At 47.3% G+C, this 25,192-nt stretch overlaps 1 protein-coding gene across 1 annotated transcript in view; it reads left to right on the top strand.

Moving 5' to 3' along the window:
- Window positions 1-24,456, top strand: part of EXOSC10 (exosome component 10) — a 30,450-nt gene extending 5,994 nt beyond the window's left edge. Inside the window, 23 exon segments of the mRNA XM_017887915.1 lie at window positions 4-16; window positions 3,030-3,134; window positions 3,442-3,607; window positions 3,933-4,047; window positions 6,405-6,480; window positions 6,695-6,805; window positions 7,014-7,157; window positions 8,485-8,675; window positions 10,518-10,674; window positions 10,846-10,994; window positions 11,179-11,229; window positions 11,978-12,089; window positions 14,468-14,518; window positions 14,676-14,754; window positions 15,177-15,283; window positions 17,802-17,820; window positions 17,823-17,896; window positions 19,671-19,755; window positions 20,883-20,956; window positions 21,633-21,804; window positions 22,673-22,734; window positions 23,295-23,371; window positions 24,328-24,456. Of these exon segments, the coding sequence (XP_017743404.1) occupies window positions 4-16; window positions 3,030-3,134; window positions 3,442-3,607; window positions 3,933-4,047; window positions 6,405-6,480; window positions 6,695-6,805; window positions 7,014-7,157; window positions 8,485-8,675; window positions 10,518-10,674; window positions 10,846-10,994; window positions 11,179-11,229; window positions 11,978-12,089; window positions 14,468-14,518; window positions 14,676-14,754; window positions 15,177-15,283; window positions 17,802-17,820; window positions 17,823-17,896; window positions 19,671-19,755; window positions 20,883-20,956; window positions 21,633-21,804; window positions 22,673-22,734; window positions 23,295-23,371; window positions 24,328-24,358 (2,221 nt within the window). The 3' untranslated portion in view covers window positions 24,359-24,456.
- Window positions 24,457-25,192: the final 736 nt, after the last annotated feature.

Below are 25,192 nucleotides of genomic sequence, written 5' to 3'. Positions count from 1 at the left end.
TAGCCTGGGTGACAGAGTGAGACTCAGTATCAAAAAAAAAAAAAAAAGGTGGCCTGGTGTGGTGGCTCATGCCTGTAATCCAGCACTTTGGGAGGCCGAGGTGGGTGGATCACCTGAGGTCAGGGGTTCAGGACCAGCCTGGCTAACATGGTGAAACCCCGTCTCTACTAAAAATACAAAAAATTAGCTGAGCTTGGTGGTGAACACTTGTAATCCCAGCTACTCGGGAGGCTGAGGCAGGAGAATTGCTTGAACCCGTGAGGCAGAGGTTGCAGAGAGCCAAGATTGTACCATTGCACTCCAGCCTGGGCAACAAAAGTGAAACTCCATCTCAAAAAAAAAAAAAAAAAAAAGTTAAATTGCCTTATTCTGGCAAGGTTCAGTGGCTCACTCCTGTAATCCTAGCGCTATAGGAGGCCAAGGTAGGAAGATTACTTGAGCTCAGGAGTTCCAGAACCAGCCTGGGCAACGTAGTGAGACCTTGTCTTTATTTAAAATTAGTAAATAAAGTGCCTTATTCTGAATCTGCCATCCAGATCTGCAAATTCTGTTTATATTTTTTTGGAGACTGAAGTCTTGCTCTGTCACCCAGGCTGGAGTGCAGTGGTGCAACCATAGCTCACTGCAACCTCGAACTCCTGGGCTCAAGTGATCCTCCCACCAGAGCCTCCCAAGTAGCTGGGACTGCAGGTGTGCACCACCACATCTGGCTAATTTTTTTTTTAATTTTATAGAGACGGTGTCTTGCTGTGTTGCCCAGGCTGGTCTTGAACTCTTCAAACAATCCCCCCACCTCAGCCTCCTTAGTCACTACGATTACAGGCATGAGCCACTGTGCCTGACAAGATTTGAAAATTCTATTTGTCAAGAGAAGAGGCGTTTATATCACCCAACCAAAATTGAGGTGATTTATACCATTACTCAAAATCTACTGAACCCCCCAGCTCACAGGATTGGAAGGAGTTGTGTATTATTCTGTCTTGCTTATTATCTATTTATCCTTAATTCTATGGCAGACATTATTTTCACAGAAATACACAGGGATCATGGAAAACAAATCTAACCTCAACCATCTGACAGTCCTGCAAATATTTAAATCATGCTCTCCTGTCCCATGAAGTTATCTCTTCCCTAGTCTAAGTGCCCACAAATCTTTTTGCAGTTTCTGGTATATTGTGATTTCAAGTCCTGCCATACTCCTATATATCACCTGCATGTGCCTCTGTTAGTAGTGTCCAAGCTGATATTTCACATCTGCTTTAAAGTGCAAAATAGATTAGGACTCCCTGCAGTCTCATTCTAAATAGTATACTTCTGTATTTAATGTAGGCAGTCCAGGGACTTCTTAGTTATTTTAGTGGCCACATGACACTGTTAAATCATATTAGAATTTTCAGCCCAATTCAGAGCTGTAAAGAGTCAATCGAGTATTGGGCATGGGTAGTTACTGTCCTACCTGCCTTTGAACAAATAATGCATTAATTACTTGGCATGACATACTAATCACCTTTATTGATCAACTCTGTAAAATTTTTATTTTTTTAAGTTGTCAAAACTTGTATAGGTGCTCCTTGATTTACAATTGGTTATGTCTCAGTAAACCTATATTATAAGTCAAAAATGCATCTAATATACCTCACTTACCAAATAGCTTAACTGAGCCTGCTTTAAATGTGCTCAGAAAACTTCCATTAGTCTACAGTTGGGCAGAATCTTACACAAAGCCTATTTTTATACTACAGCATTGAATATCTCATATAATTCAAGTAGCATTGACTATACTTCTGAAAGTGAAAAACAGGTTGTGGCCGGGCACAGTAGCTTATGCCTGTAATCCCAGCACTTTGGGAAGCCAGGGGAAGTGGATCACTTGAGGTCAGGAGTTCAAGACCAGTCTGGTCAACATAGTGAAACCCCATCTCTACAGAAAAATACAAAAATTAGCTGGGCATGGTGGTGTGCGCCTGTAGTCCCAGATACTCGGGAGGCTGAGGCACAAGAATTGCTTGAACCCAGGAGGCGAAGGCTGCAGCGAGCTGAGATTGGACCACTGCACTCTAGCCTGGGCAACAGAGTGAGACTCCATCTCAAAATAAAGGAAAAACAGGGCCAGGCACAGTGGCTTACGCCTGTAATCCCAGCATTTTGGGAGGCCGAGGCAGGCAGATCACAAGGTCAAGAGATTGAGACCATCCTGGCCAATAGAGTAAAACTCCATCTCTATTAAAAATACAAAAATTAGCTGGGCATGGTGGTGTGTGCCTGTAGTCCCAACTATTTGGGAGGCTGAGGCAGGAGAATTGCTTGAACCTGGGAGGCTGTCTGCAGTAAGCTGAGATCACGCCACTGCACAGACAAGACACTCTGTCTTGTGTCACAGAGCAAGACACTCTCCAAAAAAAAAGAAAAAAGAAAAACAGGTTGTAAGTGTGGTTGAAATATGGATTCCACTAAATGCCAATCACTTTCACACCATTGTGAACTCAAAAAATTATAAGTCAAACTGTCTTACATTGGGGACCAGCTATGTATTTATCCCATACAACATGATATTTTGATAGATACATTGATCTGTTCTTATATATATATTTTCTTACACAAATGTCTCTGAATACATCTCTTTAAAATGTTAGGTAATTAGGCTGGGTGCGGTGGCTCACGCCTATAATCCCAGAACTTTGGGAGGCTGAGGCAGGCGGATCACTTGAGGTCAGGATTTCAAGACCAGCCTGGCCAACTGGGTGAAACCCCATCTCTACTGAAAATACAAAAATTAGCCAGGCGTGGTGGTGCACACCTGTAATCCCAGCTACTCGGGAGGCTGAGGCAGGAGAATCGCTTAAACCCGGGAGGCAGAGGCTGCAGTGAGCCTAATTCAGAACTGTAAAGAGTTGCAATGAGCCGAGATCACGCCGCTGCACTCCAGCCTGGGCGACAGAGTGATACTCTGTGTTAAATCAATAAAATGTTAGGTATTTAAGTCTACCTCAAAAGGAAAAATGCTTTACCAGTACCTCTTCTACTTCTAGGGTATTTTACTGGATGAAGCCTCAGGTGTAAACAAGAATCAGCAGCCTGTCCTCCCTGCCGGCTTGCAGGTCCCCAAAACGGTAGTGTCCAGCTGGAACCGTAAGGTGAGGGCTTTTCAGATTAACTAGCTCTTGATGTCAGCTTCATAATAGGGATTGTGCTCATTCTGACATGCATTTCTGTTCTAATTTATTAGAGAACTGGCCACTGCCTTCTTTAGTTTGTTCTCATAAACACACACAACCTAATTACACCTTCTTCTCCACTTTCTGGAGACCTCCACATGTACATACATTCTTAAGTGAATGGCCCTTGCGATGTTCTTGTCTCCTTGGAAGTCGTAAATTGGAATTTACTTTTCTAATTCATCAAGTTGCTGTGTTATAAAGTATTTGTATGCGTTGATCATAGGCAGCAGAATATGGCAAAAAAGCAAAATCTGAAACTTTCCGGCTGCTTCATGCAAAAAATATCATCCGACCTCAGCTCAAGTTTCGAGAGAAGATTGACAATTCCAACACACCATTTCTTCCTAAAATCTTCATCAAACCCAATGCTCAGAAACCTCTCCCTCAAGGTAAATAGTGCATACTTTGCCTGTGTTTGAGTCTCACTTTATTTGATGCAAAAACCAGGAAGGGTGTACAGGTCTCTCTCCCACCCTCCTTTCTTCAAAGGGAGCCCAGTTCAGCTATTCCAGAGGCTGAAGTGGGAGGATCACTTGAGCCCAGGAGGTCAAGGCTACAGTGAGCTGTGACTGTGCCACCACACTTCAGCCTGGGGGAAAGAATATGACCCTGTCTCAAAAAAAAACAAAACACAAAGGGAGCCAGTTTACCCCTGTGTAACTAGAAAAGACACGAATGTGCTTATGATGTTTTTGTCACTGCTTCGGTCTCCAGCTCTCTCTAAGGAAAGGCGGGAACGCCCACAGGATCGTCCTGAGGACTTGGACGTCCCCCCTGCACTGGCTGATTTCATCCATCAGCAAAGAACCCAGCAGGTTGAGCAAGACATGTAAGTGTTTGCCTATGTCTGACCTTTCTGCTGTGAGTACTTACCTTTATGCCGCATTTTCACAGTTTCACTTTTGTGGAGTATATACATGAAAACAATCTGAGGAGCAGTGATTTCCTCCTTACCCCAACCTGGGCCCTAGCAATAAAACCTGCTGTTTGTGTTCACAAAGGGCCTGCACAGCATTGCCTCATAAACCTCACTGCAGTCCTGAGAAGTAGCAGTTACTCTCATTCCCATTTTATAGATGTAAAACGCAAAGGCTGGGCGCGGTAGCTCATGCCTGTAATCCCAGCGCTTTGGGAGGCTGAGACCGGTGGATCACCTGAGGTCAGGGGTTCAGGACCAGCCTAGCCAACATGAGGAAACCCCATCTCTACTGAAAATACAAAAGTTAGCCAGGCGTGGTAGTGTGTGCCTGTAATCCCAGCTACTTGGGAGGCTGAGGCAGGAGAATCACTTGAACCTGGGAGGTGGAGGTTGCAGTGAGCCGAGATGGCATCGCTGCACTCCAGCCTGGGTGATAGAGTAAGACTCCGTCTCCAAAAAAAAAGATGTAAAAGCAAAATGAGAGATGCAGACTTCTCATAGAGTTGGAACTTCTTTGAGACAGGGTCTTGCTCTGTCACCCAGACTGGAGTGTGGTGGCATGAACACAGCTCACTACAGCCTTTACCTCCTGGGCTCAAGTGTTCCTCCTGCCTCTGCCTCCCAAGTAGCTGTGATCACAAGCATGAGCCATCATGCACAGTTAATTTTTATATTTTCTATATGCCCAGTCTGGTCTTGAATTTCTGGCCTCAGCAGTTCTCCCAACCTGCCCTCCCAAAGTGTTGGGATTATAGGCATGAACCACTGTGCCTGGCCAGAGCTGGCCCATGTTTTCTTTCTTTCTTTTTTTTTTCTTTTTGAGACAGAGTTTCGCTCTTATTGCCCAGGCTGGAGTGCAGTGGCGCGATCTCAGCTCACTGCAACCTCTGCCTCCTGGGTTCAAATGATTCTCCTGCCTCAGCCTCCCAAGTAGCTGGGATTACTATAGGCATGTGCCACCAAGCCTGGATAATGTTGTATCTTTTTTTTTTTTTTTTTTTTAGTAGAGACAGGGTTTCATCATGTTGGTCAGACTGGTCTCAAACTCCTGACTTCAGGTGATCCACCCTCCTTGGCCTCCCAAAGTACTGGGATTATAGGCTGGAGCCACCACACCCAGCCCCATGTTTTCTTAAATTTGTCTTTCCTCCATACTATACTGCTCTGCCTTTCTTATTAGGACTCAAATAGTAGGTAAGGCTCTGGGGTTTTTTTTTGTTTGTTTGTTTTTTAAGTTTTGCTCTGTCACCCAGGCTGGGTGCCATAGTGCAATCATAGCTCACTGTAGCCTTGACCCCTGGGGCTCAAGCAATCCCCCTACCTCAGCCTCCCTAGTAACTTGTACTACAGGCACACATCACCGTACCTGGTACCTGACTTGTTTTTTAATTTTAGTTTTTATTTTTGTAAACACAGGGTCTTTCTGTGTTGCCCAGTCTGGCCTCAAACTCCTAGCCTCAAGCAATCCTCCTGCCTTGACCTTCCAAAGTTCTGGGATTACAGGCGTGAGCCACCGTGCTCAGCCCAAGGCTCATTCATGAATTTAGTAAAGAAAAGGCATTTTTTACTGGCAATATAAGCATCTTGGAAAAACTTCACTTAAAATAGACAAATGGACTTTGCCTTTAGTATAATGCAAAAAGGTGATAAAAATTTGGTTAGTATTGGCCTTTTCCTCACATAGAGCCAGAGTCTGTGTGGGCATTCATGCCTTTAGCCCCAGCTCTGCAATGTGAGGCCACAAGCTAAGTGCTGGAGAAATAAAGGCCATGAAAGGGAACCCTGCCCTCCTGGGCTACCATGATCCTCGAGGAACACATCACAGGTTGAGGATTTTTATACAGATTTCTTAGGATCAGAAGAAAACATAACATTAAGGTCTTGGCCAACTGAAATATTTGCTTCATCCTTACTTTACAGATTTGTTATTTCAAACTACAGGAATTATATATTTCTCATTTTGGTATTATCCACAACATCAACCGTACAGTACTTTGCAAATAAGTACTCAAATCTTTATAAAGCTGCTCGGATCTCCAGCTCTCTAAAGAAATGAATAGACTTAATTATCATATTTTAAGAGTGAGCAAATATCTGATTTATGATTTGTACTCGAATTACTGAAATAATGAAGCTCTTTATAGAAGGAAGATATTTTCACGGTGGACTTTTCTCATTTGTTTTTACAGATTGGATAAGAGGCATTATTTTTCCTTTGAATCGTGGAATTAATCAGACTGATTTCTCTTTTTGTTTTATTTACTCAGGTTTGCACATCCTTATCAATATGAACTAAATCACTTTACCCCACCAGATTCAGTGTTTCAAAAGCCACAACCCCAGGTTAGTACCCAGCCTTGGTTTATAAGGTGACTTGTAGTAGCCCAAGAGGAATCAAATAAGTAGATTCATTGATGCAATTTTGACTTTTCCTTGAAGATCTTTAAGGTAGAAAGTTACAGTTTTGGGTCATTTCTCAGACTCGTAGTTCACTTTGTACTTTACTGGGGGGTGATTTCTATATTCCTCCCTTTTTCTCACTATTCTCTTGATCCAGTTATACAGACCTATAGAAGAGACACCATGCCATTTCATATCCTCCCTGGATGAACTTGTGGAACTCAACGAAAAGCTCTTGAATTGTCAGGAATTTGCAGTCGACTTGGAGGTATCTTGTAAATGACCCTGGGTAAAATTTTTACATTTTCTGTGAGTTTGTCTATTGGAGAAGTATAAAATTGATACTAATTGTAATTTTTTTTTGGTAAAAGATTAAGCATGTAACTTAGCTTTGTAGCTCACTTTTCAAAATCAGTAAAGAAAAGTCTAATACAGTCTTTGTTTTTTCTCTTCTCCCCTCCTCCTATGTGGTTTAGCACCACTCTTACAGGAGCTTCCTGGGACTGACCTGCCTGATGCAAATTTCCACTCGGATGGAAGACTTCATCATTGACACTCTCGAGCTTCGAAGTGACATGTACATTCTCAATGAGAGCCTCACAGACCCAGCTATCGTTAAGGTCAGCCAGCCTTTTGTGACTCATGCATGTGAGCTCGTACAAGAATTTTAGTGCTTTGCAGTGTACTATTTCTTTTCTTTTTTTTTTTTTTTTTTTTGAGACGGAGTCTTGCTCTGCTGCCCAGGCTGGAGTGCAGTGGCCGGCTCTCAGCTCACTGCACGCTCCGCCTCCCGGGTTCACGCCATTCTCCTGTCTCAGCCTCCCGAGTAGCTGGGACTATAGGCGCCCGCCTGGTCGCCCGGCTAGTTTTTTGTATTTTTTAGCAGTGTACTATTTCATCATTTCAACCTAGACCCAGTCAAGTCGGGCGGAATCATGTCATTTCCTAACTAGGATACCATGCTAAATGGCTGTTGTTTCTAAATCCCTGTTAGAACAGCTAAGACTTAGCTTGTTACCACTGAGAAAAATGTTAAATAATTTTAATGACTACTGCAGTGAGCCCCAGCCATCAAGATTGTTTGGACTTAATGACCGTACTGAAGCTACTAGAGCTGCTTTCAGGTGTCTCATTGGTTGATAACAGTTTCAGACTTTAAGGGTGTGGAATCAGGAGTGTAGAAAGCTGTGACAGAAGACAAAAGAAACTTTTAAAACTCATATCTCTTAATTTGTTTTGTTTTGGTTTTTTTTTTTTTTTTTGAGACGGAGTTTTGCCCTTGTTGCCCAGGCTGGAGTGCAATGGCACGATCTCGGCTCACCGCAACCTCTGCCTCCCAGGTTCAGGCGATTCTCCTGCCTCAGCCTCTCAAGTAGCTGGGATTGCAGGCATACGCCACCACACCCGCCTAATTTTTGTATTTTCAGTGGAGACAGGGTTTCGCCATGTTGGTCAGGCTGGTCTCAAACTCCTGACCTCAAGCAATCCACCCACCTTGGCCCAAAGTGCTGGGATTACAGGTGTGAGTCACCACTCCCGGCTGCATATGTCTAATCTTGATTAGAACATTGGCTTCAGCCAGGTGAGGCGGCTTAGGCGTGTAATCCCAGCACTTTGGTAAGCTGAGGCAGGAGGATCACTTGAGCCCAGGAGAATGAGACCAGCCTGGGGAACATAGTGAAACCTCGTCTCTACAAAAAATACCAAAGTTCAGCTGGGCATCGTGGCACGCCTGTAGTCCCAACTACTTGGGAGGCTGAGGTGGGAGGATTGCTGGAGCACAGGAGGCAGATGTTGCAGTGAGCCAAGATCACACCACTGCACTACGGACGGGACAGCGGAGACCACCTTCTAATTTCAGTGTTCTAATAAACTAGAGGCAGAGTTAATTTCTGAGCATGAGTGGCCTGCTACCAGTGTACTGCATGACTTTGATTCTGTTTTCAGGTCTTCCATGGTGCTGATTCAGACATAGAATGGCTACAGAAAGACTTTGGGTTGTATGTAGTAAACATGTTTGATACCCATCAGGCTGCACGCCTTCTTAACCTGGGCAGGCACTCACTCGATCATCTCTTGAAACTCTACTGCAATGTGGACTCAAACAAGCAGTATCAGCTGGCTGATTGGAGAATACGGTCAGTTTGCTCTTAATGAGAAAATGTGGGTGGCAGAAGAAAGTGATTATTCATTAACCTGTCATCCAGAGAGACCTGGGTTTGAGCCATACCATACTTATTGAGATGAATGGCATCAGGTTTTCACCAGGCATCTTCAGCAGCAGAAAAGGGGTAGGAAATTCTTTTTTTTTTTTTTTTTTTTGAGACGGAGTCTCGCTCTCGTCCCGCCCCAAGGCTGGAGTGCAGTGGCGCCGGATCCAAGCTCACTGGAAAGCTCCGCGCTCCCGGGTTTACGCCATTCTCACTGGCCCTCAGCCTCCCGAGTAGCTGGGACTACAGGTGCCCGTCACCACGCCCGGCTAGTTTTTTTGTATTTTTAGTTAGAGACAGGGTTTCACTGTGTTAGCAGTGATGGTTCCTCGATCTCCTGACCGTCCGTGATCCGCCCGTCTCGGCCTCCCAAAGTGCTGGGATTACAGGCTTGAGCCACCGCACCCGGCCAAAATTCTTTAACAATAATGTGGACTTTATGATGGGCTGATGCAGTTAGTTACACTGTGTTTCATGGAAGTAGTGGCTGAAAAAGAGGTGCCAAGTCAGTATTTGCCCGTGCTGGTCTCTTGTTTGAAACTGGGATCTCTCTACTAGATGATTTTGTGTGTGTGTCTGTGTGTGTGTGTGTGTGTGTGTGTGTGTGTGTGTGTGTGTATGTGTGTATGTGTAAGATCTTCCATAGGGATGATTGTGTGTGTGTGTAAGATGATCTTCCATAGGTGGGAAAGAATTCTAAAGGACACTGTTGGTTTGGCTTTATATTGAGCATTTTTTGTGGCATAAGGTAGCAGTTTTGCCCCACTTCCTGCAGGCCTTGCTCAGCTTGGTCATTTTCTGCTTGTTTGCTACCTCTCCGAGGTTGCACCTGTCATAGGAAGGTGCCGCTGAGCTTTTCCAGGAATTCCACATGCCAGAATGCAGGAATTTCTTTTCTTTTCTTTCTTTTTTTTTTTTTTTTTTTTGAGATGGAGTTTAACTCTTGTTGCCCAGGCTGGAGTGCAATGGCGCAATCTTAGCTCACCGCAACCTCCGCCTCCCAGGTTCAAGTAATTCTGCCTCAGCCTCCCGAGTAGCTAGGATTACAGGCATGCTGCGCCACCACGCCCAGCTAATTTTGTATTTTCAGTAGAGACGGGGTTTCTCCATGTTGGTTAGGCTGGTCTCAAACTCCCAACCTCAGGTGATCCTCCCACCTCCACCTCCCAGAGTGCTGGGATTATAGGCATGAGCCACTGCACCTGGCCCGGAATGCCAGAATTTCTAAATATAAAAGTAAAATTACATTTGGACTGATAAAGTCCAAATAAAAGATGAAAATTGATAAAATCTAAAAACCACTCCCTTTTACTGAGTCCTTACCCTGTGCCAAGCTCTGGGCTAAGTGCTTCAAGGATGTGGTCCTATGTAGTCCTCACAACAGCCTGTGAAGTACCTGGTTCTCATTTCACAAGTTAGGTGGGTAAGCCCAAAGAGGTTAAGGAACTTGTCCAAGGACAGACATCTGGAACTGAGATTTGAACTCAGGACAGCAGTGCCCCCTTTTCTGCTGCCTCTCGTGTGTGTCCAGAGTAGCTGACAGTGCCCTTATTTTAACCACCGCATTACCCTGCCTCCCTTTCTACCCAGCTGTTAAAATAATTGTTTATCACGTTAAAATCCGGGAAGTGTTGGCAGAACTGCAGTATTGGCTATGAAAGGATCTTTCATATTGGAAGGGTCTGAGGAAGTCCCAGCACCCAAGGAATAGACAAATTGAATTGCTGTCATGGGGGGCAATCAGTGAAATAGTGTCCTCTGCAATTCCAGCCCTCTGCCTGAGGAGATGCTCAGCTATGCCCGGGATGACACCCACTACCTGCTATACATCTATGACAAAATGAGGCTGGAGCTGTGGGAGCGTGGCAACGGCCAGCCCGTGCAGCTGCAGGTGGTGTGGCAGCGGAGTAGGGACATCTGCCTCAAGGTACACCTCAGCCACAGTCACACAGACTGCGACACTCTTGGGCTCTGTGTCTGGCCAGGTTCTAGTTCTTAGGTTTGCTCCTTAAATTCATGAAAAGAGCCAAACGTTTTGCAGAGCCCAGGGCACAATTTTGATTCCCGTTGATTTTGAATATTCTCTAATACTTTGTAGAAATTCATCAAACCTATCTTCACGGATGAGTCCTATCTTGAACTCTATAGGAAGCAAAAGAAGCACCTTAACACACAGCAGCTGACAGCCTTTCAGCTGCTGTTTGCCTGGAGGGATAAAACAGCCCGCAGGGAAGATGAAAGCTACGGGTAAGGGATTAAAGATTCTTTTAATACTTGTTTGCAGACTGAGGAGCTCTAATAACAGGTAAATAATGGACTTTTTTCTTTTGCCATGAAAGCTGCTTGTTTCCCCTATGTGACAGTATCTAATGGAACTTGCTGGCTGAATGTAATGTGTTCCCACTGTGTGTGCTTTTTTTTTTTTTTCCAGATATGTACTGCCAAACCACATGATGCTGAAAATAGCTGAAGAACTGCCTAAGTGAGTCTGAGAGCTGATTAGTATGTTCTGACTTTCTCAGTAGATCTTATGTTCTTCAAAATCAAGCTTTTCTGGTTGCTATTACCCAAGGCTGCTTACTCGGAGATTAATGCTGTAAGCTTGGAAGGTAGCAAGTCAAAGGAATATAGAATGTCTGCCCTCAGGCTGCCATTTAAGAATTAAAACCTCTGGCCGGGCGCGGTGGCTCAAGCCTGTAATCCCAGCACTTTGGGAGGCCNAAAAAAAAATTAAAACCTCTGAACTGGAATCATTTCAATGATTATGCCTTAGTTTTGAGTTCCTTTTAAGTCTCTGAGCCTTATAGCATCTACTTGCAAGGGAAGAAAAAGTCCCAGATTCTCTCATCTATAGTTTCTTCCAAATTCAAGCAGCTCATGATCTTAAACGTTTTGTGATCTTGATTAAAGTATAAGCAAGAATCAAAATCCACAGCCCATTGGTTGCCCCATGTGGAATTGAGAATCCATGGTGCTGTGGCACTTACTTCCAGCTCTCCCTGATTGCGGGAGTCAGGCTCCAAGAGGGATCCACTTAAAGCTTGGTGTTGCAAAGAACACATGGAGAAGTTGGCCTAGGCTGGCCTGACATCAGTGTTTCCTTAGTCACCTAGCTGTAGCTTCAGCTTAGATGTGCTACCCTGGCTTTACCCAGTCTTTATTCTTATCTGGAAGTGTTTGAGGGCTGCATTTCTGAGTGACAAGCTGAGTGTGTTCTTACTTGTCTTCAGGGAACCTCAGGGCATCATAGCTTGCTGCAACCCAGTACCACCCCTTGTGCGGCAGCAGATCAACGAAATGCACCTTTTAATCCAGCAGGCTCGAGAGATGCCCCTACTCAAGGTAAGAAGCTTTTCTGTGGCCAGGCCTGGTGGCTCACGCCTGTAGTCCCAGCACTTTGGGAGGCTGAGATGGATGGACCATTTCAGGTCAGGAGTTCAAAACCAGCCTGGCCAACATGGTGAAACCCCATGTCTACTAAAAATACAAAAAATTAGCCGGGTGTGCGGTGTGCACCTGTGATACCAATTACTCTGGAGGCTGAGGCAGGAGAATCGCTGGAACCCGGGAGGCGGAGGTTGCAGTGAGCCGAGATTGTACCACTGCACTCTAGGCTGGGAAACAGAGGGAGATTCTGTCTCAAAAAAAAAAAAAAAAAAAAAAAGATTTTCTACTGAAGGGTCCTAACTTAGCAAGCCTGTTTTTGTTTTTTGTTTTTTGTTTTAAGACGGAGTCTCGCTCTGTCTCCAGGCTGGTGTGCAGTGGCCCAATCTCGGCTCACTGCAACCTCCACCTTCCAGGTTCAAGCAATTCTCCTGCCTCATCCTCCTGAGTAGCTGGGACTACGGGCGCATGCCACCATGCCCAGCTAATTTTTTTGTATTTTTATAGAGACAGGGTTTCACCATGTTAGCCAGGATGGTCTCGATCTCTTCACCTCGTGACCCACCCACCTTGGCCTCCCAAAGTGCCGGGGTTACAGGTGTGAGCCACCACGCCTGGCCTTTTTTTCTTTTTCCTTTTTTCTTTTTTTTTTGAGACAGAGTCTCACTGTTGTCGCCCAGGCTGGGGTGCAATGGTATGATCTTGGCTCACTGCCTCCAGGGTTCAAGCGATTCTCCTGACTCAGCCTCCCCAGTTGCTGGGATTACAGGCGTGCACCACCACACCCAGCTAATTTTGTATTTTTATTAGAGGCGGGGTTTCACAATATTGGCCAGGCTGGTCTTGAACTCCTGACCTCAGGTGATCTGCCCACCTGGGCCTCCCACAGTGCTGGGATTATAGGCGTGAGCCGTCACGCCCAGCCTTAGCAGGCCTGTTTTTTCTGCTAGCATCTTATTCCTTGTGGCTGCCTAGATTCATGAGCTGGTATCCATTCTAAACAACCCTAGGGAAATAATAGGACTTAGGAAATCCAGTGTGTGTGTCTTGATAAATTTAGCTGCTTTTTTTTTTTATGATAGTTGAAAACTATCTTTTATTTATATGAAAACTCATTCTTTTTATTTTATGACCTTAGCTTTGATGATTCAGCAGCAAGTACTGTCTGGTAACTGGGCCAATTCACTGTTCTAAGGCAGTTAATCTGGTGGAGTGAGATGGAGTGGTGACCTCAAAAGAGGGAGCTAGTTTTGGGAGCCTGGCAGTGGCCCAGATGTGAAGTGATAGCTCCCTGACTGAGTGAGGAATCACAGACTGGAAAGGAAAGAACAGGTATAGGAAGCATCAGAGGAAAAGATTGATGGGACTTCATAGCAAATGATGACAATGGCATCCAGTTTTCTTTTGTTTTTTTTTTTTGTCATTGTTGTTTTGAGACAGGGTCTTGCTCTGTCACCCAGGCTGGAGTGCAGTGGTACAATCATGGCTCACTGTAGCCTCTATCTGCTAGGCTCAAGTGGTGTTGGGACCACAGGCACACACCACCATATCCAGCTAAGTTTTTTTTAAATTTTTTGTAGAGATGGGTCTTGCTGTGTTTCCCAGACTGGTCTTGAACCCCTGGGCTCAAGAAGTCCTCCCAGCTCGGCCTCCCAAAGTGCTGAAATTACAGTTATAAGCCACCTGCCAGCCCCACATTTGCAATTTTATGTTAAAATGTTTTGTGGCCGGGCGCGGTGGCTCAAGCCTGTAATCCCAGCACTTTGGGAGGCCGAGACGGACGGATCACGAGGTCAGGAGATCGAGACCATCCTGGCTAACACGGTGTAACCCCGTCTCTACTAAAAAATACAAAAAAAAAACTAGCCTGGCGAGGTAGCGGGCGCCTGTAGTCCCAACTACTCGGGAGGCTGAGGCAGGAGAATGGCGTGAACCCGGGAGGCGGAGCTTGCAGTGAGCTGAGATCCGGCCACTGCACTCCAGCCTGGGGGACAGAGCGAGACTCCGTCTCAAAAAAAAAAAATGTTTTGTAAGCTTTGTGCTTTGTCCAAGTAAAGAGAGACCTTGATTACTAGAGAAGGGTCTTTTTCAAGCTCTTTGGAATCCTTCCTATTGTGCTTAGTCATGATAAAGAGCTTTATTCTTTCATTCTACAAGCAATTATTGAGCACCAAATAATTATTGTGCCAGGCACTGTAAAGAGTGAAGAGAGGAAAGAAAACCTCTGGGCTCTTGAGAAACAGGCTGGGGAAGGAACACAGTCAGCGCTGGGGACTGGGGGTTGGACTTGAGGCTTTTGGGCAGCTTTCCTCAATTCTCTTTGTTTTTATTGTTAGTCTGAAGTTGCAGCCGGAGTGAAGAAGAGCGGACCGCTGCCCAGTGCCGAGGTAGAGTGTCGGATCCGTTTTCTCCCCCAGGAGGAAAGACGTCAGTCACGGCCAGTGCAAGTATACCTCTGACAGAGGCCTGTGCTGACAGCTGGCAGAAAGCTGCTGCCGGCTTGCACGTTTTACATGCCAGCCTGCTGGTATCTTTTTGATGCAGAGATTGGAGAATGTTCTCTTTGGACCTCACGACTGCTCCCATGCCCCTCCGGATGGCTATCCAATCATCCCAACCAATGGTAAAGTCGAGAGCCCTCCTGACTGTCCTGAAGAGGTTGGGGCACAGCTACCTTGTCTCAAATTCTGTACGCTTGGCCGGGCGTGGCTTATGCCTGTAATGCCAGCATATTGGAAGGCTGAGGCGGGTGGATCACCTGAGGTCGGGAGTTTGAGACCAGCCTGGACAACATGGTGAAACCTCATCTCTCCTAAAAATACAAAAATTAGCTGGATGTGGTGGTGGGCGCCTGTAATCCCAGCTACTTAGGTGGCAGAGGCAGGAGAATCACTTGAACCAAGGGTCGGAGGTTGCAGTGAGCCGAGATTGTGCCATTGCACTCCAGCCTAGGGGACTACAGCAAAACTCCATCTCAAAAAGAAAAAATAAACAAACAAAATAAAATTCTGTAGGCTTTGACCTTATTATCTACTGCTCCTTTAGGATCTGTGCCAGTTCAGAAGCAGACGAGCCTCTTCCCTGATGAAAAAGAAGATAACTTGCTGGATACCACATGCCTGATTGCCACAGCTGTCATCACGTTATTTAATGTGAGTAGCACGGAAACTTCCCTGAGGTGATGAGGACCCCCTGGGATTTACTGGGTTTATCCAGCAAGTTGTCTGCCTGGAGTGTTGCTTACACTCGAAGACTAATGCTAAGAGCAAAACCCAGCAGTGCTGGGAGAGGCACAGAGACCAATGAGCAAGGTGACACTGACCACTCTGGAGGAGGTGGTCTGGGGACATGGATGGAGGATTCTCTGAGCTCTGTGTGTGAAGAAGTCTTCAGGAAAAGGCTGACGTCCTGTTGTTGAACAGCACCTAGTGGGAGGAGGGCTTGCGCTCAGAGAACATAGAAGCAGGACTTTGTTGACAAGCTGCAGCGCTGGCTGGGGAAAAACGATTCACCTGGATGCCCATCTTGGGTGGCATAGGTGTGCTGTCCGACGAACTGTGGAATGTGCGCTGCCTGACCCCAGCATCACGTATGTGTGCTTTCAGTGAAGAAGAGGAATGCTTTTGAAAAACTTTTTTTTTTTTTTTTTTTTTTTTTTTTTTTTTTGATACAATCTTGTTCTGTCACCCAGTCTGGAATGCAGTGGCACAATCATGGCTCACTGCAGCCTTTCCCTCTGAGGCTCAAATGTTCCTCCTACCTCAGCCTCCCGAGTAGCTGGGATTACAGGCATGAGTCACTGCACCCAGCTATTTCACTTTTTTTGTTTGTTTTTTTGAGATGGAGTTTCACTCTTGTTGCCCAGGCTGGAGTGCAATGGCACCATCTCGGCTCACTGCAACCTCCACCTCCCAGGTTCAAGCGGTTCTCCTGCCTCAGCCTCCCGAGTAGCTGGGATTGCAGGTACCCGCCACCACACTCAGCTAATATTTTATATTTTTAATAGAGACGGGGTTTCACTGTGTTGGTCAGGCTGGTCTCGAACACCTGACCTCAGGTGACCCACCTGCCTAAGCCTCCCAAAATGCTGGGATTATAAACATGAGCCACCACACCCAGCTTTTTTTCTTTTTTTTTTTTGAGACAGGATCTTACTCTGTCACCCAGATGGGAGTACAGTGGCACCATCTTGGCTCACTGCAACCTCTGCCTCCTGGGCTCAAGCAATCCTTCTGCCCCAGCCTTCTCCCGAGTAGCTGGGACTACAGGCATGTGCCACCATGCCCAGCCAATTTTTGTATGTTTTGTGGAGATGGGGTTTCACCATGTGGCCCAGGCTTGACTTTCATTTTTAACTTAATCTCATAAATCTAGATTGGGCCTTGCTTTAGCAATTAATGAGAAAATATGAAGCGCTTTAGTTGACCTCAGAGCTAATTTGAGTCATGAAGGTGATTTATCAGCTAAATGTGTTAGCATGAACTCTGGGCTCCTTTGATATGGAAGTGCTGTTTGGGGTAAAGGAGGCTGTGGTCTCTCCACACTCTGTGTTGCAAAGGGGCATAATTACAAATGAAGCAAAAGAATAGCACATATTTATGAACCCAGTTGGAAGCAGCATTTTGTTGCATAATTTCAATGATTCCCTGTAAAGTTATGTAATATTAAATTTCAGGCATGGCGCGGTAGCTCCCAGCACTTTTGGAGGGCAAGGCAGGCAGATCACCTGAGGTCAGGAGTTTGAGACCAGCCTGGCCAACATGGTGAAACCCTGTCTCTACTAAAAATACAAAAATTAGCCAGGGGTTGTGGCACATGCTTGTAATCCCAGCTACTCGGGAGGCTGAGGCAGGAGAATCGCTTGAACCGGGGAGGCAGAGGTTGCAGTGAGCAGAGATCACACCACTGCACTCCAACCTGGGCAACAGAGCAAGACTCTATCTCAAAAAAATACATACATACATACATAAAATAAATTTCAGGCATCAATTAAGACCTCATATTCTAGAGCCAGACCATGCTGGGTTTAAATCCTTGGTCTGCTCGTATTCACTGCAAGCCTCTGAAAGACTGTCACAACCTCTGTAGGCCTCAGTTTCCTCCTCTGTAAGGTGGTGAGAGTAATACCACCACATAGGCTGTGAGGACATGGTGAGAATTCACTGATCCAGCACATTGATATTGAAATGCTACTGGGTGCTGTTGCAGACACAACGCCTTATACGTAGGAGAGTGTATGAAAAATTAGCCTTAGCCATTGGTATTAATATCACTGTTACTGGCTGGGTGCGTGCGGTGGTTCACACCTGTAATCCCAGCACTTTGGGAGGCCAAGACGGGTGGATCACTTCAGGTCAGGAGTTCAAGACTAGCCTGGCCAATATGGTGAAACCTGGTCTCTGCTAAAAATACAAAAATTAGCCGGGCATGGTGGCACGTGCCTATAATCCCACCTACTCAGGAGGCTGAGGCAGGAGAATCACCTGAATGCAGGAGATGGAGGTTGCAGTAAGCAGAGATCACACCACTGCACTCTAGCCTGGGCAATACAGCGAGACTCTGTCTCAAAAAAAAAAACAAAATCACTGTTAACTGTTGCTGTCTTGCTGGCATCTTGATGTCACAGATGATCATGGTTATTAGTGATCATTTTTTTGTCTGTCCCTGCAGGAACCTAGTGCTGAAGACAATAAAAGGGTCCATTGACAGTTGCACAGAAAAAAGCCCAGAACATCATGGAGTCCTTTGAAAATCCATTTAGGATGGTGAGTAGTAGTTTTGTGTACTCAGGGTTGACAGGATATATAGAGATGCCTACAGCTGTACATGCTTTTACCTGGGAAGGAAGCCTCCGAAGCCAGTGTGCCAGCTGCCCTGGTATCCAGGCAAAGACGCATGGCACCAGCAACCCCCCATCTGAGCGCCCCTGCGCTGTGGGTCTAGATTCCGTTCCCGGCAACGTTTCACACAGCTGTTTCCTTCCTCCAGTTTCTGCCCTCACTAGGACACTGTGCCGTCTCTCAGGCAGCGAAGTTCGATCCATCAACAAAATCTATGAAGTAAGTGGACTTGTCACCTGTTCTAAAAGAGACTTTTTTGTTGTTGTTTTTTTTTGTTTTTTTGTTTTTTGAGATGGAGTTTCATTTTGTCACCCAGGCTGGAGTGCTGTGGCACGATCTCGGCTCACTGTAACCTCCACCTCCCAGGTTCAAGCAATTCTTCTGCCTCAGCCTCCCGAGTAGCTGGGATTACAGGCACCTGCCATCATGCCCAGCTAATTTTGTAGAGATGGGGTGTCACCATGTTGACCAGGCTGGTCTCGAACTCCTGACCTCAGGTGATCCACCCGCCTCGGCCTCCCAAAGTGCTGGGACTACAGGCGTGAGCCACTGAGCCTGGCCCTAAAAGAGACTTTCTAAGAAAAGGGGATTTCCTAATTATTCAGACCAGGTTTCTGTTGTAGACAAGTCCATCTCATCTGTGAATCCCCTGACAATGAATGCAAAAGCCCTTTATTTTCTAGCGTTGTTTCTAGGGAAAGGGTCCAGAACTTCAGTGAGATTCTTAAAAGCACTTGGAAACCTTGTAAAAAACAAATTTTCACTTGCGGTTTTTTCATTGAGGTTTAATCTATATGTAGTAAAGTACACAAATATTAAGTATACAGCTTGATGCATTTTACAGATGTCTGTTACTTTAAGGATCTTAAAGGTGACAGCTTTAATTTTAAAACACTCTCTCTTACTTATCTGGCTTGTTTTACCAGCATTATGAGTAAGGATGAGAACACACCTCCCCTAGACCCCCTTGAGATGTTTCCGGGAGCCAGCACGTGAACTTTTGTTCGCAGCCTCCTTCCTCCCTGCAGGAAGCCTCTGTTCTGATGACATGAGCGACTGGCTCCCTCTGTGTGGCAGCAGAACTCTTGTGTTAGGCAAAACCGACAGGTCCCCTGGCCCTGGCCCTGGCCCTGGCCCTGAGTTAGCTTGCTATTTTTAGAAATGGGGAATCAGGTGGGGCTTCTGCCTTCTCTCCTCTTTTCCTCTGATGGGTTGTGGCACATTGAACAACCGCACGTCCCGTGTGTTGTGCCCAGTGTCACCTCCATGTGTTGTAACGCCATAGGTCAGTGGGGTGTCATAAGGAAATGCGGCAGACTTGCGGAAGCCCAGCCTTGAGTCTGCCTCTGTCATTCGCTGACCGTGTCCCTTGGACAAGTTATTTAGTCTCCCCGAGCCTGTTTGCTCATCTCTAAAGAGAGGATGATGACAGTACCTTTGTCCCAGGGTTACAGAGAGACTGAACGAGATGACGGATGGCCCAGTGCCTGGAGGACAGTAGCACTTTGTCCCCCTTAATAGGGATTTTAGCAACGAAGGCAGCATGAAATGTGTTTTTCATGCCCTTAGATTTGAAATTTATGACTTAGAATGTGTGTACTTCTTAGGTTAACCTGCCCTACGTCACCTCATGAAAAGTAAGACAGACTTGGGTGGCTGACTTTGGAGGGTGTTTTTGTTATATTTGCTTTCATTATAGATCAGCAACCGTTGGAAGCTGGCCCAGGTACAAGTACAAAAAGACTCTAAAGAAACTGTCAAGAAGAAGGCAGCTGAGCAAACAGGTAGCACTCACTTCCTTGTAACTCAGTCGGCTGTTAAAGGACGGCTGTTGCACGTCAGCTGTTTCAGCCAAGTGCTGGATACAGCTGTGAATGAAGTAGGCACAGCCCCTGCTCTGTGGGGCTTCCCTTCTGCTGAGGGATGGTGGCCAATCAGTGTCTATCCTGGCAGATGCAGCAGGTGCTGTGCAGAGAGATGGGTGGGGAGTGCTGGGGGGTGCTATAGCTGTCTCAACGGTGGTTGGAGAAGGCAGTCTAATGAATGTGACATTGACGAGACCTGCAGTGACCTAGAGAAGAGTTCTGGAGCCACAGCACAGCGAGCCCAGAGGCCCTGGGGGTAGTTCACTAGGCATGCTCAGCAGCAGCAAGTGGGCCTGCATGAGCAGAGCGGGTAGAGAAGAGCAGGAAATGGGGAAGGAGCCGGCAGGGGCCCACGGGATGATGCTGCCTTTTACTCCGAGTTCAGAAGCCAGGAGGGTGCTGAGCAGACACAGGGTGGGAAGTGACTGACATGTGGCCCTCTGGCTGCTGTGTCAAGAGCAGATGATAGGCGACAGGATGGGAACCCGGGAAGGGAGAGGAGACATGACAGTGGCCCAGGCGAGAGGGAACAGTGGCCTTGAGACCAGCATGGGAGCAGAAGAGGTGGCGAGAAGCTGTCAGAGCCTGGATCTGTCCCGTAGCAAAGCTGACAGCATTTGAGGATGAGGTGGATGTGGCATGTGAGAGAAAGGAGGAAGTCTTGGATGAAGATTTTGTCCTGAGCAGCTGGAAAGCTAGAGTTGCTGGCAGCCAAAGTAGCTGGTTTGAGCCAGCTTGTCCACGATGGTGATGGTGATGATCCTGTTAAACGCCCTCAGGTCCACAGGCCACTGAGCATTTGGCTTCACAGGACAGGAGCAGCCAGGGCCGGGGAGGATCAGCTCAAGTGTAGGTGAAGGTGCACAGCACACCTGAGCCTGAGCCCTGAGGCAGCCTGTCCTGCAGAGATGCGGGACCAGGGAGCTGCGAGGGAGGAGGGATCAGCTGTGACAACCCCTGTGGCTAGGCCAAGTCGGAGGAGGATGGAGATGGAGGAGGGTGGTTGCTGGATTCAGCAACTCCAGAGACAGTTCTCTTCCTTGCAGCTGCCCGGGAACAGGCAAAGGAGGCGTACAAAGCTGCAGCAGAACAGGCCGTCTCCGTCCGACAGCAGGTTGCGGTACGTGCCAGCCTTTCTCCTTTTTCCTTTGAAAAACGATACCCCTCCTTGTGGTCAGGATCTTCCTTGGGTATCTTAGGGGGCTTGCCCTATGCTTTATATTAAGTCCTGACTTCTTTCCAGTTCACCTTTTTTTAAATTTCCTTTTTTTAAAAAAAAAAATAGTGACATGGTCTTACTCTTACCCTGATGCCCAGGCTGGAGTACAGTGGTGCGATTATAGCTCATAGCAGCCTTATACTCCTGGGCTCAAGCAATCCTCCCACCTCAGCCTCCCAAGTAGCTAGGACTACAAGCACGCACTACCATGCCCGGCTACATTTTTTTTTTCAATTTTTTGTAGAGATAAGGGTCTTGCTATGTTGCCCAGGCTGGTCTCAGACTGCCTAAAGCAGTCCTCCCACCTTGGCCGCCCAAAGCACTGGAATTATAGGCATGAGCCACTGCACCTGGCCTGCTTGCCTTTCTTAAATGACCTCATGTCATTGTCCAGTGAGGAATTGGTTTCAGCTGACCCTGAGTGTTGGTCCGAAGTTCCAACCACAGCTCCTCTTCCCACCACTGACAGTTCTTCTTACCACTTAGGCAGCTGGGTCCCAGCTACTGCTGAGGCTGGCGGGGTTCCCTCTCCCACGTGCCTCCCTGTTCCTCCCCCACATCTGTTCGTGATCTACAGCTAGAAAATGCTGCAAAGAAGAGAGAGCGAGCAACAAGTGACCCAAGGACCACAGAACAGAAACAAGAGAAGAAACGACTCAAAATTTCCAAGAAGCCGAAGGACCTGGAGCTCCCAGAAAAAGAGTTCACACCTTATGACTACAGCCAGTCAGACTTCAAGGCTTTTGCTGGTGAGGAAGTACTGGGGCCCCATAGGGAGACATCTGTGTGCGTTGAGAGGGGAGGAATCCATAAAGAGACTGCAACATAGGGGCCAAGTGAGCCCTGCGCAAGGCATGGCGCTCGCCAGAAATTGTTGGAGTAGTCCAGAGAGGCCGTGGCAATGTGGACAGTGGCCTGCAGCCTCATTTCCACCTTCTCCATGGGAGCTCACTCTCTTGGTGGCCTCCATGGTGGGTTAGCAAGATCACCTGTCACTTCCTTTGTGACCAGGGCTCCATCCTTCCTCACTGTAACTTGTGCCCATAAACCCTCTCTCTCTCTTTCACACACACACACACACACACACTCTGAGGATTTTGTTTGTTGAAAAATCTCAAAACCTATGACATGAACCCCTATGGGTGCTGGGGCTGTGAGAGTCCGTCTGCTTCGAAGGGGCTACAAATGGCACTCCCGACTCCAGCAGCCTTCGGCGCAACATGCTCCTTTGGAAAAGAGAAAGCAGAGGCCATTCCACACAGTGGCCCTTTATACAGGAGTGTCGCCTCAGAGCCCGAGTTCCTGACGGCATCACCCAGCACAGAGATCAGAATGGATTTCCTTATGTGCGGGGGCCACTGCTGTAGCCATGTGCCCCTAATGTCCCTGGGACTAGAGCCGAGAGAAACCGGCCTGGTCTTCGGACTGCCCACAGGGACCAGGATCACCATGTATTCATTTACGTGAGCCACGAGCTGCAGCCCCTCATCGTGACGGGGGTTGCGCTCTGACAGCCAAGGCTTGCCTGAGTGTCGTGGTCCCGGCCTCGCTGTGAGCCTGTGATGCCTGGTAACTCACTGACCTGACCACAGGTCTCTCTCATCTCTTACCTTTCAGGAAACAGCAAATCCAAAGCTGCTTCTCAGTTTGATCCAAATAAACAGACCTCTTCTGGCAAGGTAAGAACTGTTCCTGGAGGATTTTAGCACACCCGTGGCGCCTATTTTTGACCTCCTCCTCTGCTGAGAAGACAGGCCCATCCAGGAGTCCATTCCTTTGCATATCTTTTTCCTCACCTCATTTCTTCCCAAGCGCGGACAATACTCGTCAGCTACCCCGGCAACTCATAAAACGAGGCTGTAAAAGCTGGCGTGTGGTTTTAAAGGGTGTTATTCTGTGTTTGCTACCATGGGAACCACAGCTGCAGGCCAAAAGCACCCCCTTTGGGGCCAGCACAAGCCTGCATTTGCCCCACGTGGGTGTTGGTGCTGGTGCCAGGGAAACAGCGTGGCTGCAGGTTCCACAGGCACGGGGACAGGGCTGCTTTGGGGCCCTCCTGTTCCTCTTGCAGCGCATCCTAGCAGCTCTGCCTTCAGAGACACAGAAACGTCCTCTCGCAGGGAATCTAAAGTCACACCTGTGCTGCGAGAATCTTTGGCCCTCTGAGCTCAGGTGTGTGTTTCTGTGTATCTTGTGATCAAGGTGCCTACCCAGCTTAAACGGTTTCTTTTCTTTCCAGAAATGCGTTGCAGCCAAAAAAATTAAACAGTCAGTGGGAAACAAAAGCATGTCCTTTCCGACGGGAAAGTCAGACAGGTACGCGGTGGATGGCAGTGTAGCCCAGGGAGCCCGGTGAAAAAGCACCTGCCCTGCATGGTGCAGTCAGTGGGGAGCCGCTGGGGAGCGAGTGCCCGGGGGTCTTCAACCAGGATGCCTCAGAGAACCTCCCACAGCCAGGTCCCTCTCGCCATTCGGAAAACAAAGGCAGGAGGTGATTTCTCTGTGCCACACATCACAGAGCCAGGCACTGCACCCCAGGACTCAGATGCCCCTTGTTCCTGGCTTTCCAGTTACTGTGTTTCCTGGGGTCACCTCAGGGAAAATAGGTGTGAATAGTTACGAAATTTTCCTGGGCTAGCCTATTAGGAATGAGGAAAAAGTAAGCACGTGTGGGTTATCCTTGTTGTTGAAGAGTGGTTTGACTTGGTTTTGTTTTGGTTTGTGACAGTCTCATTCTGTCACCCAGGCTGGAGTGCAGTGGCACAATCTCAGCTTACTGCAACCTCCGCCTCCTGGGTTCAAGCAAGTCTCTCACCTCAACCTCCCGAGTAGCTGGGATTACAGGTGCCTGCCACCATGCCCGGCTAATGTTTTTGTATTTTTAGTAGAGATGGGGTTTTGCCCATGTTGACCAGGCTGGTCTCAAACTCCTGGCCTCAGTTGATCCTCCCAACTCGGCCTCCCAGAGTACTTGGATTACGGGAGTGAGCTACTGCACCTGGCGAAATGTTTTCGTTAAAAACATAAAATCCTAATAATCAAGCTGACCCTGAGGTCAGGGGACTTGCCCGGGGGCAGGAAGAACAGGTCTGCCTTCTCGAGATGCTGCTCAGTTCAGCCAACTCTGGTGGGCCGCCGAGTTCTCGGGAGCCCCTGAACAAACCATTCTCCCTCTGTTCTGCAAGATTAAGGTTTGCACCATTTTGTAAACCATCTGAGAACATCCAGCCAACCCAGAAGAAATAACTGTTGTTTTTATACTGTCTCTGCAGAGGCTTCAGGTACAACTGGCCACAGAGATAGTCCTGGAAGCCACACGGCACCCGTGGACCAGAAGCACCAAATGCCAGTGCTGCTTTTGTACAGACGTATTTTTAAACCATTAAACAATATTCTTCCTGGAAGAAAGCTGATTCCTGACTTTTATTTTGTTGCCGCCACAGCTCTGGGCAGGTTGCCATCCTGTTCAGGCAACCATCTTCAGCTGTCTGTGGGCAGGTGAGTGTGCTCCAGGGGTTATGGTGACTTCCAGAAAAATCCAGAGCTGGCTGGGCATGGTGGCTCACGCCTGTAATCCCAGCACTTTGGGAGGCCGAGGCAGGCGGATCACGAGGTCAGGATATTGAGACCATCCTGGCCAACACGGTGAAACCCCCTTTCTACTAAAAATACAAAACACTAGCTGGGCGTGGTGGCGGGGTCCTGTAGTCCCAGCTACTAGGGAGGCCGAGGCAGGAGAATGGCATGAGAGCCGAGATCTCGCCACTGCACTCCAGCCTGGGCAACAAAGCGAGACTCCGTCTCAAAAAAAAAAAGAAAAGAAAAAGAAAAATCCAGAGCCACTCCCGAGGAGGAATATGAGACAAATTGCTGGGACTCAGAAGTGGCAGCACCTGCAAAGCACAAGCTGTGATGCTCATCGCTCCACTTGGAGAGGGTTCTCTGGGCAGTTTCACTTCCTTCCCGAGCCTTCAAATAACGTGAATGGAGCCACCTGGTTAAAAAATGCCATCGGGAAAGGAAGTGGTAAGGTGCCCTAGAGCTAGCCGCAGCTCCTGAGGACCTGTTCTCTACTCTGTTCTTTGCTTTTTTTTTTTTTAATCAACTGTTTTTTTTTTTTTTTTTTTTTTTTTTTTT

Source organism: Rhinopithecus bieti, unplaced genomic scaffold, assembly GCF_001698545.2.
Source record: "Rhinopithecus bieti isolate Rb0 unplaced genomic scaffold, ASM169854v2 scaffold_16234, whole genome shotgun sequence".
NCBI lineage: Eukaryota > Metazoa > Chordata > Mammalia > Primates > Cercopithecidae > Rhinopithecus > Rhinopithecus bieti.
The sequence above is the reverse complement of the archived record's forward strand: the minus strand, read 5'-3'. Positions and strand labels throughout refer to the sequence as shown.